Source organism: Natator depressus, chromosome 1, assembly GCF_965152275.1.
Source record: "Natator depressus isolate rNatDep1 chromosome 1, rNatDep2.hap1, whole genome shotgun sequence".
NCBI classification, from domain to species: Eukaryota; Metazoa; Chordata; order Testudines; family Cheloniidae; genus Natator; species Natator depressus.
In genome coordinates, this window is record NC_134234.1 from 93,568,110 (window position 1) to 93,585,664 (window position 17,555).

The 17,555-nt window shown below is 38.8% G+C and overlaps 1 protein-coding gene across 2 annotated transcripts in view; it reads left to right on the plus strand.

Annotated features, from left to right (window-relative positions):
• GPC5 (glypican 5) overlaps positions 1–8,321 on the plus strand; it is a 1,060,457-nt gene extending 1,052,136 nt beyond the window's left edge. Inside the window, exon 9 of one of the 2 annotated variants that reach the window (XM_074962530.1) lies at positions 7,967–8,116. In XM_074962530.1, the coding sequence (XP_074818631.1) occupies positions 7,967–7,994 (28 nt within the window). In that variant the 3' untranslated portion in view covers positions 7,995–8,116. Of the gene's footprint in view, positions 1–7,966 lie in introns of both variants that reach the window. The other variant, XM_074962537.1, reaches the window with a different exon arrangement.
• Positions 8,322–17,555: the final 9,234 nt, after the last annotated feature.

The window sequence follows — 17,555 nt, forward strand, 5'->3', positions numbered from 1 at the left end:
GGAGAGTGGCGGCTGCTGACTGAGGGCCCAGCTCTGCAGGCAGCAGTGCAGAAGTAAGGGTGGCCATACCATACCATGCCAGCCTAACTTCCGTGCTGCTGCTGGGGGGCGGCTCTGCCTTCAGAGCCAGGATCCCAGCTAGCAGTCACCACCCTCCAGCTGCCCAGCTCTGAAGGCAGCGCCACCACCAGCAGCAGTGCAGAAGTAGGGGTAACAGTACCACAACTCCCCTGCCCTACAATAACCTTGTGACCCCCCCCCACACACACACACATACATACAACTGCTTTTTGGGTCAGGACCCCTACGACTACAACACTGTGAAAGTTCAGACATAAATAGCTGAAATCATGAAATTTATTATTTTTAAAATCCCATGACTGAAATTTACCAAGTGGACTGTGAATTTGGTAGGGCCATAAGCATAACTTCCTGGATAAATCTATGGAGCAGATTATATGCAGAGTTCAAAATGTGGAAGACGAAGTTGGTGTTTCCTTAAAGGTATCAGCTATTAGTTCCCAGCCTCATGGTGACTCCTTTATACCATATACACAACACTTGAAGAAATGATGGCTCGTGAAGTGGCTAAAAAACTGGAGGAGGCCCAAGTGCAGTTTTTCACAGGTGTCCCATGGGACCAAGAGACTTTCCTGAGTGGGCCCCAGGCCAGAACACATTTGGCTGGTGATGCGAATGCACAGGCCAATGGAGATGGAATGGCCCATGTGAAGAGCAGCTCAGATACCCGTTACTATGTGTCTGCAGACATTGGTGGCTAGAAAACCACAATGTTGTTGGACTAAGGATCTGAAGTAAATCTGATTCATGTTAAACACCCGGTACTGAGAGGGAATAAAATTTGTACTGCAGGAGTTGAATTGGAGTAGAATCATCACCTACTGCAGACAACAGGAAAAATCCAGCTCCTTCTGAACTTGGGGTATCTTCATAGTAAATTGACTTTGGCTGTGGTCACTAATATTTCTAGCACTGCTGGGAGTGGATTACACCCAGCATCACAAAAACTTGTTGGATGTTCATAGAACTCGCTTGTCCCTGGCCAATATTCAGATACCCCTACTGTGAGTAGGAGGAAGTGTGGACTCCAGGTGTGTTGTTTTATATTCAAGTAAATCCACTTGTCTTAATAATAATTCATTGCTAATTACTTGACAACAGACTTTATTAGATACATAGTTAACATACATACAGACCATCTTAACTCACATGATAAATCTAACAAAACAAAACAAACAGCCTCCTCCCACTGTCAGTTCACACACCCTGAAGATTCTACTAATTTTTTAAGCCAAAGTTAACACCACATCTCCTTTCTTTTATTTGTTTTTAGCACAAATTTATTCATCAATATACATCCACCTTAACAACTGTAACAGATCTCCTTTGACACAATAACCATCTAATTTCTGTGTTATTGAAGTTGTTCTTATTAATCTATAATGGTAGGAACTGGGCTCAGAAAGCCCCTGTAACAAAAGAGGTAGTACCTCAATCTTATAGTGTCATAATAGAGACATGCACTATCATTTACTTTCAAATGATAGTTTGTGATCTTCTAGCAAACTAATTCTTTTGATACAAACTTGACTCATATTTGTATTTATTCCTTTCCTTATAGCTGCCTGGAAAAAAAAATCAAGTTTCTATTTTTTTCTGTTAAATAACAACTGTACAGGTGATAAACCTTGTTATAATGGGGATGTTCTATACTTTAATAACACCAAATATAAGTTAGTGCTCATTTCTTTTTCTTCAGCTTTTGTTAATCATCTTTTTACTATTTTAACACTTTCTACTTACCCATTAGATTGTGGATTGCCTGGATTTGATGTAATATGTCTGAAATCATATGCTATGGCAAAATCTTTAAACTCTTGACTGTGAAATTGAGGTCAATCATCAGCCATTACCATATTGGGAATGTCATGCCTTGAAAAAACTGATTTAATTTTACTAATGACATGTGTTTTCTGGTATAGATATTTCAGGAAAATGTGAAAAATAACCAGCAACTCTAACATATGCATGTCCTTTATATTCAAATAAATCCTAGAAGCTGGGAACGGATGACAGTGGATGGATCACTCAATGATTGCCTGTTCTATTCCCTCCCTTTTAAGCACCTGGCATTGATCACTGGCAGAAGACAGGATACTGGGCTAGATGGACCATTGGTATGACCCAGTATGGCTGTTCTTATGTTCTTAAAACTTCTTTGGACTACTTTGAATAGATGTCATAGGTCTTGACATTTCTATATTTTTGACATATGCCACATTCTTTTATATAGTCCTCTATGTTTGGATTCATTTGTGGCAAAATCAGAACCTATTTTGCTCTATGTTTTTACATATTTCTATGACTAAATATCCCTCATGTATGAATTTCAATATCTCTGCTGTTAACCCTAAAAGAATTACTACTCTATTACCTTTAAACAGAATTTCTTCAACTACTGATAATAATAAATAAATCTTGAATAAATTGATTATATAGCTTTGGTATCATTTGCTTATTATATCCTTTTTCAATAGCTGTGCTCCACACTGGGGAGCAACTCTTAGGACCTTAGAGGTGCTTCCACCATACCTACAGGGGGAGAGAAGGAACAGCTCCCTGTGGTGGCTCAGAATTAAGTTGTGGTGAAGTCAGGTCATCATGCAATAGTACCCCTAAGGATAAAAGACTGCTTCGGTGAACCTGTAAGAATGTTTGAAGCTACCAATATTGAGTCAGGTTTGTTGTTTAGCAGAACTCTGTTTCCAGCTGGACCAAAGGAGGAGTTCTGGGTAAGAGCAATTCATGGATTGACCAGGAAATGTAGCTAGTGAAAAATCAGATGATGGGGACAGTGTCCAATGTAGCTAGTGTCTCAAGGCCTCTCACAGGGGCAGAGGTCAAGACCGTGAAGCAGCCCTGTCATAAAAAGAGCTAGGGGTTGACTTGGCAGAAGCAGCTGTAGGAGGCAATGAAAAGAAGTGTTTTGAACAGCTGCTCTTACAACGTGCTAGTGTGTTCTCTAGGAATAATGAAGAACTTGGCATGTGTGATTGGTTGCAACATCGGATGGTATTCCTATGGGGTAGGTCCCATGTCATATTCCCCTTCTGTATCAGGTTACAGTGAAAGAGAAGCTAAAATCAAATTCTGGAGTATGGCCTGATTGAACAATGTATTTCACCATAGGCATCCCCAACGCAGTTGTAAAAAAAACCTAACGGAAACTGGAGGATATGCAATTGACTATAGGAGTCTTAATTCACAGGCAGTTCACGATACATACCTACTTCCCCACATTGGATAAAATGTCAGGAGCAGAATATTTTAGTAGTTTTGTATTGGTATCTGGATACTATCTAATTAAAGTGGCACTTGAGGATCGAGAAAAAAACTGCCTTTGTGACACCGTGTGGACTGTTTCAGTTCTACAGAATGCCTTTCAGACTCATGGATGCATCAAGTACGTTTCAGAAGGTAGTAAATGGCCTAATCCAAGTTTTGAGAACTGAAGACATCCTCACATATTTAGATGACTTCATTTGTTTCCATAAAACATGGGAGGGACATCTGGTAGGAATGTGAAGTATTCTAAAGCTTTTTAAGGAGTCAGGGTTTAAAGTTTCAGGAAACAAATGTTAGTTTGCAAGGAGTCTCGTCACCTTCTTCAGGACATATAGTTTATAAAGATGAGTTGGAACCCTAATCCTAGAAATTGAACATTATAAAAGACTAGAAGGTTCCCACAAACCTGGAAGAGGTACAGTGGTTTCTCGGCCTCTGTGGATTCTACAGGAGATTTGTAAAAAAAAATTTGCAGAGCAGGCAGTGCTGTTATACAAATTAATGAACAGCAAGATTGTCTGGATGGATTAACACCAAAAAGTGTTTGAGTCACTGAATTTAACCATTCTGTGCTTAAATTCACAGATCAATCCTTCCCATTCACGGCAACCTGTGCTGCATCAAAGGTTGCTGTCAGATTTGCATTTGAACAAATTGAGCTTGATAGGCACAGAGTGGTGTCTTTTGGGGATCACAAGTTAAATGAGAGGGAAGCCAAGTATTCAGCTACAGAACTGGAGAGTCTAGTTATTGTGGAGGCACAGAATTCAGTGTAAACACGCCACAATGCCCTGAAGTGGCTCCTTACAAAGCACAACCCAAAGGATGTCTGTGGAGATGGATTCACAAACTGTCTGAAGATACATTCACAGTTCACCATATATCTGGAAAGCAAATGTGGGTGCAGTTGCTCTCAGCCAGGTTTGGGCAGCGAGAATAAACTCAGCCAGGTCTTGTGAGGACATCTATCAAGAACAATCGAAGGACCCTGAGTTCCGTTCTGTGCACCAACAGATCTACTGAAGGAAACCTAGCCTGTGGAGGGTCAACTCAGTTCAGGAATGATTATCCATTGATCCAGCTACCAACTTGCTGAAATATTATGGTAACAGGATTCTCTTGTCAGCAAGCTTACAGAGAATGGTACTGGAGTGTCTTCATGCTAACAAAGCATCAGGCTGCCTGGGTTATGAAAAGACATTGAGCTGGTATCAGACAGATTTTTTTGGTTGGGCTTGGCTGCTGATGTGAAGGACTGGGAACTTTCCTGTCTTACCTGTCAAGGAAGGAAAGTGCCGACAAGAAGAGGTAGAACTCCTTTTTGAGGAAGTGCCCCAACCTAGTAAGCTCTGGGAGTTCACACAGATTGACTTGAAATGCCCTCTACCTGAAACACCAGCTGTAAATCAGTATTTGCTGGTAGCACATGACATCTTTTCAAAGTATGTGGTAGCACAACCACTGAAGGAGAAAAGGACTGAGACAGTTAGAGATGCATTGACAAAACATGTAGGTTTGCAGTTTGGCCCACGAGGCTGCATTCGCAGTGATCAGGTGAAGGAATTTGAATCATTGGTTGTGGCACAAGGTTTGCCAACAACTCCAGATAACCAAGGTGAGGTCCAGTGTTGCCCACCTGCCAAGTAATAAGGAAGTAGAAAGAATAAACTTCACTTTGTTTTATGCTTAGAGTCTCAGTCAGTGGAAAGACCAGCAAGACTGGGATTCAAAGTCACCTGTTGTCACCATTGCATATAACATCAATCAGTACTCAGCTAGCCATTATTCTCCTGATGAGATTATTTTTGGACTCCACAAAACCACGCTTCTCTGTGACTTGATGTGCAGGTGGCAATAACTGCCACGGTCCTCTGCACCTATCCAGGTAGGTAATGTGACTGAGTCATATATCAGGGACCTGAGGACAGCATTCCAGAAGGTGGAGGGACAGATGAGCAAGAAGTGAGCATGCCAAGCACAAAATACCAGGAAAAAGGAAAATAAAATGCCCATCCAGGAAGGAGTAAAGGTATGGCTATGTAACTGTAAAAAGCAGCCTGGAACAAATACCAAACTTACTCCTTTTTGAAGGAGTGATTAAGAAACTAAATCGCTGGCGAATACAAAAACAAGAGCTCGCCCCTTTGTAGTGAATCAAGAACTAGTGCACAGATTCATTGAAAGAAAGGTGAGGGCAAACACTAGGGATGTTCAACAGCTATACAAGAGAGATGCAAAAGAGGATTTGGTGGTATTCCAATCCCGAGCAGATGCCTGTGGCTTGTAATGGGAGACTGGTTGTAGAGGATGAATTAGGCTACACAGCCTTGTGAGAGGAGGCAGCTATATTGACTCTGGCCGTTAGGCCGCACAGCCCTGCGAGAGTGGGTAGCCATATTGACTCTGGCCATCAGGCCACATGATCCTGCGACAGAGGGCAGCCCAATTGACTTGGCCATCAGGCCAAGGCCATCGGAGAGGGCAGCCTGATTGACTCTAGCCATTAGGCCGCACATCCCTGTGAGGCAGGGCTTGATTAACTCTGGCCACTAGGCTATACCACCCTGAGGCTAATGCTGGTCAAGTGGACTTAGCCATAGGGCTATAACACCATTTCCCTGCACCTAAAGGGAGAATGGGGGTGCACTTGTCCCCTGAGAGTGCTATATTGTTATCTTAGTGTTAAACTGAGATTGTGTACAATATAAATATGTCATGTGGGCTAGAAAAATGCATCACGTGGGCTGATTTTTCTTAGAGGCTGGAAATTTGACACCCCTGCTGTAGATTTGCTTATAAATCCACTGGGCCAAATTTATCTATGTTATAGCCATGCAACCATTGAATTCAATGGAGTTGCACAGGTGTAGCTGAAAGCAAAATTTGACCCATTGAATTCAGTAGAGCTGGACAAATGACCCAGACAATCTGCTTTCTGCTTCCATCTCCCACACCCCTAAGGAAAAATGCCTTGATCCACCCTGTTTGGTGATCCATTAAACCCTGATTCAGTGAAGTACTGAGTTATTGGTCTTTTCCCAGGAAGACTACGCAGTGAGCATGATCAGGAGGACTTACTTCCCCTCACTCCCTGTTGTTACTGTCTTTCCTTGTTTGCCGGCTTGCATTGTACTCGTGGAGCTAATTTTCACAAATTCCAGGCAATCACAATAGATCGATAAATCCACACAAAATAGCAGTCCAGTCTCCTGTCTGAGTACAACAGCAAAGAAGACAAACACATTCTAGCAGGTTTTACAGACAACATGATTGGCTTTCACCTACTCTTCCTTTAACACATTTTTTCAGAGCTACAAGAAAGAGATTTTAGTATGTACAGTAAGTTCACAAAGATCACTTTTCAAGCTACATGTAGGAGAAAAGGAGTATTTTTAGCACTAAAATAAAAAGTAGTTAGCCTGAAAAATAAGGAAGTCGCAGAGAGCTACTCTAGCTTCTGGTTAAATTCTAGCTTAACAAGGAGTATAAAACCATGACTAAAATATTCATACTCCATCATAGCCCTAAAATGTAATGGAATTGTGAGTTTATTCATCTTTGCTAATGATGCAGAAGGGTGAAAGAAGTCCTAAACAATGAATAATAATGCAGGAACTCAGATTGTAGAATCAATATGTCAGATCAGTAGAGCTAAGCTTCCTTATAATGCCTCTGTTCCAGTGCAATAGAGCTTACCTTCTGAATTATATATGTATTGACATAATTACATAAATATTGACTTTGCTTTATATGAGGCCTCTTTCAGTCTCAGTGTAATTACAATGTCAATATGTATTGCATGTAATAACATTGAATTTAGACTTGTTAATTTTGACTGATAGTGGCATGCCACAGGTTATTATATAGGATAAGACAGTTAGTCCAGAAGTATGCAGACAAAATGGAAAGCAAATGACAATGCTGTTATCGCTGAATGTGTCTCCAGACCCTTCTACTTATGATTATTGAACCAGGTACTGGAGGTGTAATGGATGACTGTAATATCCTTGTTTCATATTCTGGCAGGGAGGAAAAAAACTTCTTATATATGTTCCTAAAGTTCAGAAACATTCAACCAGAAGCTGAATAAGTGTCTGCTTTGTATACAGTTTGTCTTAGAACGTGACTTTTTGTTGTGATGTCCATTTTTCTCCATGCGAAAATGGAAGCCCTAAAATTCTCCATCAATTACACCTTCTTTTCATCTAAATTCTGGATTCACACACCTGAAAGTTCTAATAAAATTATTTCCATCTTCTTTCAAATTCAAGATGTGAGTAGTTGACTTCTGGGTACTCCTGGGACTCACAAACTCTTCACTTCAGTCTGTGAATATTTGCTTAGCTATAATTCTATAATAACTGCTCTGTCCAGTACTGGTAGGGCTGTGAATTACTTTCAAGGATAAATTGCCATATAGAGTGGCATGTGTTTCTAGATGCAATTACGCAGAGTTTTGAATTTGGCAGTAACATAAAGAATTAGAAACCAAACTGTGACAGTCTGTGTGCTCTGTATATTTAAATTTGTTCTAGCTGTATCATGTTGCCAGTCGTGGGAAAGCGTGCATCATCCTGTATTTTCTTATTTGTCTCAGCAGGGATGCCAGACAAGACAAACCTCAGTGACGTAAAGCAAATCCATCAAACAGACGGTGGCAGCACTTTAGACACAACTGGAGCAGGATGTACAGGAACGGTTGCTTATATGACATTTACGCTGATTAGTGTGGTAACATTACTTCTCAGTCTGTGGTAAATGTGCAGCTCTGTCTTGATATAAGCATCTCATTGCAGTCTGTTTGTTCTCCCGCACAAGCCTGGAATAAGAGATTGAATGTAGCCATATTTATGGTAGCCTGATCCTAGGTCGAGATATTGACAAAATTGTTTGCTTGTGTAATATATTTTGTAGGGTTTTTTTAACACCTGTATAATTAAGCAAAATCATATTTCTTTTTAGAATATTATGTTACAGATATAATACCAGTATGTTGAACTTGCTGAACTCTGAACTACTTTTAAAAAAGAGAAACCCGATTTAACTTCTCAGCATTTTTGTACTTGAAAATTCTGTCTCCTTTCTGTTTACAGAACAATGCCCCCTACAAGACTTAAAAACTAGAATTTGTACATCGCATGAGTAAATGGGTGAAATTTTAAGCCTAAACTATTTTCTGTGAAAAATAAAGGTTACACACCACTAAAACATTTTAAGAATTTATGTTAGTTTTGGTCAATTGTTCATGTCTTAAAACAAACAAATGCCAAAAAAGTCAAAATGTTTCATTTTGCCCTTTGCAAAACAAAACATTTAGATTTTTTTTCATTCAGACTGACTACCTGTTTTGAAATTTCCTTCAAATTTATTTTAAAAAAAATCAAAATTCAAAATCAAAATGAAATATTTTGTTTTGGGTACAACAAAACGTTTGACCCCAAAATCATTTGCACAGTTCTACTGACAAAAAGAAATACATATTATAAACAGATAAAACTAATTTACGAGGGGTTTCTTTTAATACATCAGGAAAATTAGATATTATGCAATACTTGTGGGTGTGTATGTACACATGATTCCATCTTGGCCAGAGATAACAGCAAATTCTCATGCCATATGGAGATGATGGAATCTGGAATGTTGTATAGTACTGAATGTGTATGGTATAGTTCTGTTACCAGTCACTAATTACATGTTCATATTTGATTATCTTGATTGTGACTGATTCATATCCCATTGTATCCAGAATGTCTTCGAAAATATTATCTTGTTTCCTTCCTTTGCAAATATATATATATTTAGAACTGTATGCACATACTGTACTTAGAAGTCTTCCTAGTCTGTAAAAATACATTTTATATTAGACTATATATAGAATATAAAGACGGATATAGAAATATTGTGGTTCCTAAATGAATAACATACAGGTAAACAGAAACTGTGTTTAAAAAAACCCAGCCCAACATTGCTAAAAGCAGCTGAATGCCCAGGCGTCATTAGTAGACATACCAGCCTATGTGTACATTTAGTCTGCCTACTGTTCCATCTAGTCCAGCATACTGTCTCTAAGAGTGGCCAGTACCAGATGCTTCAGAGGAAATTGAAAGAAATCCCAGAGTAGGCAGTTCAGAAATAACCTCTCCATAGGGAAAGATTTCTACTAATATCCATTAGTTTAAAGCTGACTTACATCTGGAAGCACTTTTCCTATTCCAAACTGTGGTTGTTGCTGCTCTTTTAATCCTTACTACTGTGACTGGAGCAGGTATAATTTTCAAAAACACCTCAGAAATCCATTTTCAAGTAGTTTGCGCCCTTAGGAAGTTTTGAACATTTTACCCATTGTCCATGTAAACATCCAGCCCTTTTCTGAATCCTGCTAAACTAAGGCCCAGTTATATCTCGTGGTTTTGCAGAGTGGATTTTTTAAAATAATCTTTTTGTATTAAAAAACCAAACGAGGAGTCTTTGTGACACCTTAGAGACTAACAAATTTATTTGCGCATAAGCTTTCGTGGGCTAGAACCCACTTCACGGCTACCACTCTGAAACCTGTTTTTGTATTTTTTAACTTGTGAAACTTAAACTGAGGATGCTAAAAACACCATCCCTGTAGGTAGACAATCCATATATTATTATAGCACTGGGTATCAAGACCATTAGACAGTTCATACTGGAGTGTCTCGCTACAAGCGAGAAGTTGGTGAGCAGTAGGTGTGAGACAGGTTTATGGAGCAGCTATTTTTAGACAAGAAGAGGATGGTACGGGAAATTGCATTATTTATTTGTATCACAATATACTACAACAACAAAGTTTAAATAGATGGACACATTTTACAAAATGTCTGACGGCCTTACTTAGTAAAAGTTCAGCTATTTGTCTTGAACTTTTTTTTAAAAATCACCTTTAAATGGAGTTGCCATTTGAAAGAAAGAATTAAAATGCACTATTTCTCACGCAACAATGTTTTCCTAGCACTTGAATAAATATTTAAGGTGTCATCTTTCCTGAGTGTAGTCACTGAAGTTGGTTCGGGTGCATTTACTTCTTTAGGAAGCAGGTAGTGTTGGTGTTTTGCAAATGCCACCTAATAAAAGATGAATCATAACTGCAGCCACATAACAGGTAGCAATAAATTTCTGAATATGCTAAATTTAATGTTAACAATTCCATAGCACCTCTTTAGAAGTATAGATTAAAAAGTGGAAGAAACAATTCTTGAGAGTTAGATGGTTGCTTTGTTTTATTTTTAAAGTGCAGTTTTACTTTGCAAATCACTATGTAAAAGTATCTTCTTACTCAGCAGATCCTGCACTGTGTGTTCAGAGTCATATCTGCTGAAAATGGTAAAAAAAAGTGTTTTACTACTTATATTATACTACTGCTAGAGAGGCAATGTAGCTCTGGAACAAGGAGCTGAGTTCTATTCTTGCTTGCAAATCTTCTACTCTTTATTAACATAATTCCAATTACAGACTCTTCATACTGGTGATGCGTGAGCCAAAAAGAGCCCAGCTTGACTTTCAGATCTGATACTGAGTTTGCATGCCTGGCACTGAGACAAAAAAAAAATTTTTTTTTAATTTAGAAACAGAACATACTTGATGAGGAAATTGGAAAGAGAGAACATGTAGCACCCGATGAAGCCATTTTTACAAAATCATGTTTCAGAGAACAATCACACCTTAAAGAGTAGATTGCTATAGACAGCTATGCATTGGTAAAAACATTATTTTTAATGTTTAAACTGTATTTTCAAAACACTGAAAGTACTAGTAATATGTGCATAGGTGAAATTCTGCTTTCATTTACATTCATGAAACCCTACTGAAGTCGGGGGATGGTAAGGGTGAGGCTGAGAGCTTAATTTGGCCCTATGCCCTCTCCATACATCTTTTAATACATTTAACGTATCAAGATTCTTTCTTGTGACAGTACAGACAATCACAAATTGTATTTATCTACTTCAGAACATTCTATGTGTACCATACAAAAAATAAAGTTATGACATTTATATTGTCAACCTTAGATTTATTACTCTTAAAGAAAAGACAAACAATTTATTCATTTTTCCATTTCAAAGTGTCCATTTATCTGACTGGCTTTGAGACTTTCAGCATGTCAGCAAATTCACGGCATTTTTAAAAAAATGAATGGAAAGATTTGGAGAGGTGGAAAAGAAGCTAAATCATTAACCAAATATGTATGTAGAGTTACAAATTAATACTTAGTTCAACCAAATATTTGGGAATAAGTTCCTCATTTATTTGCTTGCCAAGGCTTGCCTCAAAAATTCTATGTTTTCCTTAGAACACCTTATAAAACCAGTAACACCTAAAACAGTGCAGGGTTTGGAGCAGTTATGGGGAATTCTGGACTCGAGCAGTTTAAAAATCTGGCCCTTGTGTACCTTCACTTATACAAGCTCATTCATTAAAGGTGGACCAGATAACTTTTTAAGTTATATAGGCACCTAGTGGGATTTTCACTAGGCACTTCTGAAAATCCAACTAGTCACCTATCTGCATCTTTAGATGCCTGAATTCCTTTAAGAATCTGCCCTACAAGGGACCATGCTACAGAATGTGATTAAGTGTCTTGGTTGAACATAAATAGCTATCTATTCTGACTTTACATGGGTCAAAGTAACGCGTCAGTATGTCTCATTCAGACATTGGCTAAACCGCTATACCACTAATTCAGCAGCAGTGGCAGTGAAGTGCCTAAGCAGATTTGTGGATGCTTTTACAGCCCAGAGAACAGAGTAAAAGGTGCATGTTGCATGGGAGTCGGTGAGATTGGAACATGTGGTTTTATGAGGGTTAAGTGATTAAGGTTTCTAAAGGGATTTGATATCTTCAAATAGAGCCTATAGCAGTGAAAATTATTATTAATTATTATGATTATTATTATTCTAATGGTGTTTTCCTCTTTCTCATCTTTTCCTGGCAGATCCTATGAAATAGACACAAAAACACACATTTATACGCTGACTGATTTTTTTGCTGCACGGGTTGATAGTGTATAGAATAGGTTCTATATGCTCCTGTGAACTTTATGCACTTTCAAAAGCTGTATAATAACTGTGCCTGAATAGAGTCCATAGGAAATTGAAGCAAATGCACAAGCTGATTAAAAAAACAAACAGATTCTGTCTTGGGAGGAATCAGTTATACCATAGGATACCCTTTCCTGGACACCTGTTATGCTCAATTTTTCTTTTGTTGTTTCTTACATGTAAAAATGCATATTCCAGTCATGATTGCCTGCATTACAAAAGTTTGACTGACAGTTGGGAAATTGAGACAAAAAACAGTTATTTTCTTAGTGTGTTTCTTTCTCTTCAGTTTGTCTTGGTTTTAGATTATAAATATTATTTTAAAGAAGAACTGCATCTCTTAAGACTTAATGATGATTACATATGGGCAGGTTATAAAGATCAGCTCTTCTGTGATTACAGGCAACACAAATGATTAAATAACTTCATGCATCACCCACCCAAATTCCTTCACCTATCTTCTTTCCTCTCATGGTTCTTTACTCTGATGACCACTTTGACCCCCACTGCGAATGGTAGCTATTATATGGGACAGTTCATGGTGTGTACATATCACAATTCATTAATCACAGTGAATGCCTTCTGAGTTGTTTTCCCTACAGGGCAACTCATGCTAACAGTAATGGACCCCACACATGCTTGTATAAAATACAGCTAATCCTAGAAATTTATGGCACTAAGAATCAACCTATGGGTTCTCAGCTGTCACAGACACCATGAAGGGAAGGGAGAGAATAACACCAATTTATGGAAAGAAGAAAGGAGGAGAAGATCCTAGGGGGAGGAAAAGCCCATAACATTCACAGTTTACCCCAGATGTTTAATCTGTGTATATGGAGAAAGTGGGTAAGATGAATCTATAGAAATACACTGCACATAACAAGTAGTGGCTTGGCTCTCAAAAGCCCTTTTAATTACAGCTCTGTACAGATCTGGGCTAAGAAACAGAGCCACCCCCTAACAAAGCTGTGTGAGATACTTTCAACAAAACTGGAATTCATGCAAAATTCATCTGCCTTCATGTTTCATTAGACTTGAAACTCAAACCATGTTATTTAAAAGGTTTACTAAGGTTCACAAAGTTGGGCGCTGTTCCTGGGGAGCCTACTGCCTTTTTTGAGCAATGCTGGGTCCTGTTTCAAATTTAATTGGCTGTATTATGGTGTAAAAAGCAAACCATGTGAAATGCTGTGGTTTAGCAGGTGAATCCATATGACATGCACTAGGTTCATCTGAGGTTTTCTTTGAAGTTTGTGGTTCATTTAATCCCAAAGCACAAAGCCAAACTCTCTCATTCACACCCCCAAGGGATCAGAGAAAAATACTTGCACGAACCGCTACAAAAATGAAACTGCTGAATTTCAAACAAGTCTACTTAATTTTATCCTGTAGCAGTAAGTTCCACAGATAAATTACACATTGAATAAAAAGGTATTTTCTTGTCTCCATTTAAATTTGGTGGTCTTTTAATTTCACCAGTTGTCTCCTTTGTTCTTGTAATATGAGAAAAGGTAAACTAGAGAAACTGGCTAGTCATAGGTATATACTTTTTTTAACATGGAATATATATTCACCTTCCCTACTCCTTTCCATACTAGTGTTTAATCTCATTCCCCATAACCCAGCATGTAGCTCGTCTTTTTATAGACCTTCTCTGGAATTTAAACATTTATTTTAACATAGCATTTGGTGGGTGAATTTGTTACTTTTCCATTATCTCACATAGCAATAGTTAGAGACTAACATCTTCGCTTAGTTCTGTTACCATTGGAATTATAGTGTTTATGAATGTCATTTACACCATCTAACAAAAAGAAATCATGTTCAAGAACTTGTTCAAACAGGCATGAATAGGCATGTGTTAATATGCCAGCAAATGTCACCAATAAACTGTGTGATTCTTTTTGCATTTTGGATTTAGCATTATTTCTTCCCCTTTAGATAACAGAATTTTGGATCAGAGCTGATCGGTGTAAAAAAAGTAAGGTTTTGTGGCATAGTGTCAAATGACAGTAAACAAAGCAAAACAAAACACAATAAATCAAAAAAGTTACATAAGTATCTCACAATTTTCTCATTGAATGTTGATGCACAATGAGCACTCAGTTGATTAAGAAATACGTACATTCAGTGACTGTTTCACACATACCATACTATTCTGTCAGATACTATAGAGATACGTGCAGAGCTACAAGGAACATTATGTGAGAAAGAACACATGCCATCATGCTGCTTGCTATCTTGTACACTGTCTGGAACATTAACACCTAGTTTAAAAGCATAAATGTAATTATGTCTCTGAAGCAAACAGAAACATTTCAGCTGTTATTTACATCCATGACCCTTATAGCACCAAGTGTGCTAGCCACACCTGAACATACTGGTCCACATTCAGTGTTAGCACCTAAACCCACATTAGAGCTTGTCTCAACTAGACCCCCAGTATAGCTGCCTCCTGGGACTAGTCATTGGTCTTCTGATGGGTAGAAAGATAGGTGACTAAGTACCAAAAAGTTATGTACATAGCTATCCTATGTAACTGCATAGTCTTTTCGCTGTTTCCTTCATCCTCCATTCCCAGTTCCTCCTGTTGTTTCTTACGCTCGCTTATTGCATTGTGGGCTGGTCTCCACTATGGGGAGATCGACACTGCTACAATCAATGCAGCAGGGATCGATTTATCAGGTCTAGTGAAGACCCGCTAAATCGATGGCAGAGCACTCTCCGGTCGACCCTGGTACTCCAGCTCTCCGAGAAGAGTAAGGGAAGTCGACTAGAGATTCCCATTGACTCAGTGCAGTGAAGACACTGGGGTAAGTCGATCTAACATACATCGACTCCAGCTATGTTAGTCATGTAGCTGGAGTAGCATAACTTAGGTCAACTTACCTTGGTAGTGAAGACAAGGCCTGTGTTTCAAAATCGATTATACTCTCTTTAGAACATGTCTGTTTCTTCCTATGTGTCCATATAGGGGCTAGCAAAATGGGAACCTGAACTGGCCTGGGGTCTTGAAGCCTACCTCAATAAAATTAACAATGATTCGTTTGAGGGAAGACCACAGACGTTGGTTGAGGTATCTTAGAAACGCTGAAGTTTTGTTTCCCAAAATTAGTTAGGCAGTGATTTCTTTTGATATGTGTTGGTAACTTCCTAATCTTTGCTAGGACAAAAGTTTGCATCACTAATGGTGTTCACAGATGTCATCTGTGTCATACTTGGCAGCATTTATATGCACAATGAAGTGTGTCTTTTATAAATTTTGGTTCTCCTCAAATGCCTGTTCTGTTGCCCTTAGCACATGCCAAAAGCCCCAATAAAGTAGATATGGACCCTGCAGCTTCGTGCAGGTGGGTCTGAGGAGCTCCATTTTGTTTTGCCCTGAGCACTAAGCCATTTAAAGACTTAGAGGCAATACATTTAGATATTTCGAGGTATGACTAAACTCTCCCTGGTATCCCCTGCCCCCCATATGGGTGTGTTTGTAACCAAGGGAATGCTCCTATTTGAATTTCACCATACTTCCTTTTCTCCTTTGAGCTCCCCTATTCCGCAGCTCCAACGGCTAGGCCAAGAAGACACATACTGCACTGAATGCCTACTGCCTACAAATTATACCCTCTTGAGGGATTGATTTACATGCATGTTACACCACACTTTACACTACAAGTGAATTGACCTAATGGTACAAAGGGAACTGGCTCACGCAGGGGACTAATAAATGCGGTACAAAATGTTTCATCTTTAAGCTGCCTGTGCAACTTCAGCCAGATTAGTAGTGAATGAAAGTCATTACCATATGATGGCTTTTTTTGTTAGACTGTATGAAATGAGACTGTGGTCTTAGTCAAGTGCCTGCCATAACAATTGATACCTTTAGTTGGGAGTTTCAGCAGAAAGGACAAAAATTGAATAAACAGAGGCTAAACTACTCTCACCCCTAGCCATGATTCCTCCCAGAACAGGGTTGCAGTACAATACATTGACAAGGTGATGTCAGGGAACCTGCAGTGCTACTGCTGATGTTGTCTGTTCCATGGCTAGATAGAAGATTTCAGACTCCTGAGGTGACAGTCTGACAAGTTTTACAAGCACTAAATTGATTTCTATAAAAATCCCATAAAGCTATCAAATTCTAAAGCAAAATTAAACCTAACTTTCATGAAAGCTAGTAATTATCATTTCTCAAACACAGCTAGCTGATTTCAATAAAATACTCTTGGAGATTTCTGATCTATAGTGCACTGTATTGAAATGGCTTTACATCAAACCCTGACCCTTTGCTACAAGATGTATGTGTGCTGGGTGCTCTCTCAAATTGTGAGGTTAAAAACAAAACTCTTACTTGCTGATCTATCTCTGCCCTTTATTTTTGTTCCCTGCAGGCTATATCTCATTTGTTTCATTCTCAGAGTAGATCTGCACAATACTAAGTATCTCTAAATGAAACTGTAGACTACGAATTCCATTAGCCAGGCCAATCATTGTCTTTGAGGCTTAGCAAATACATGAAAAGATTCCTCTCTTCTTTCTCTTCCAGTCAGATTCAAATAACTAATAGTGAAAAACCTGGGGCTAGCAGAACTTCCATATTGCAGTGCAACCACTGCAGGTCTGCTGTCGGGAGGATAAGTAACTGAGCTATATGAGAGGATTCCAAAACCACCATTTTTAGTGAAGAGGAGAAGCCCTCAGCAGTTGGCTCTGTGGTACTGTGCGTGTGTGTATGTGTGAAAGAGAAAGAGAGAGAGAAATAACATTGTAGGTGACCTGAGGGAATAGGAGAGGAATTACCAGTGAGTTTAGACATTGCAAAGAGCCACTGGCAAAAATCCCAGAAGTCCACATAGGATACTATAGCCTTTCAATTGTAGCAGCAGCTGCAAATCAACTGTTCAAATTACCTGCATCCTGCCCCTGTAATAGGAAGGAACCATCAGTAACATTAATCCCTGTGCAAAATCCATTTAGCCAGGCTTTCTATGCGGGACCAGGATTTTTCCTAACTGAGTTTAGTGATTAGATAAGATTTGGTCTAAAGAAGTAATCTTGGTTGTCACTCTCTAGAAAGAGATGCTCATAGATTGAATTCAGAGTAACAGCCGTGTTAGTCTGTATTCGTAAAAAGAA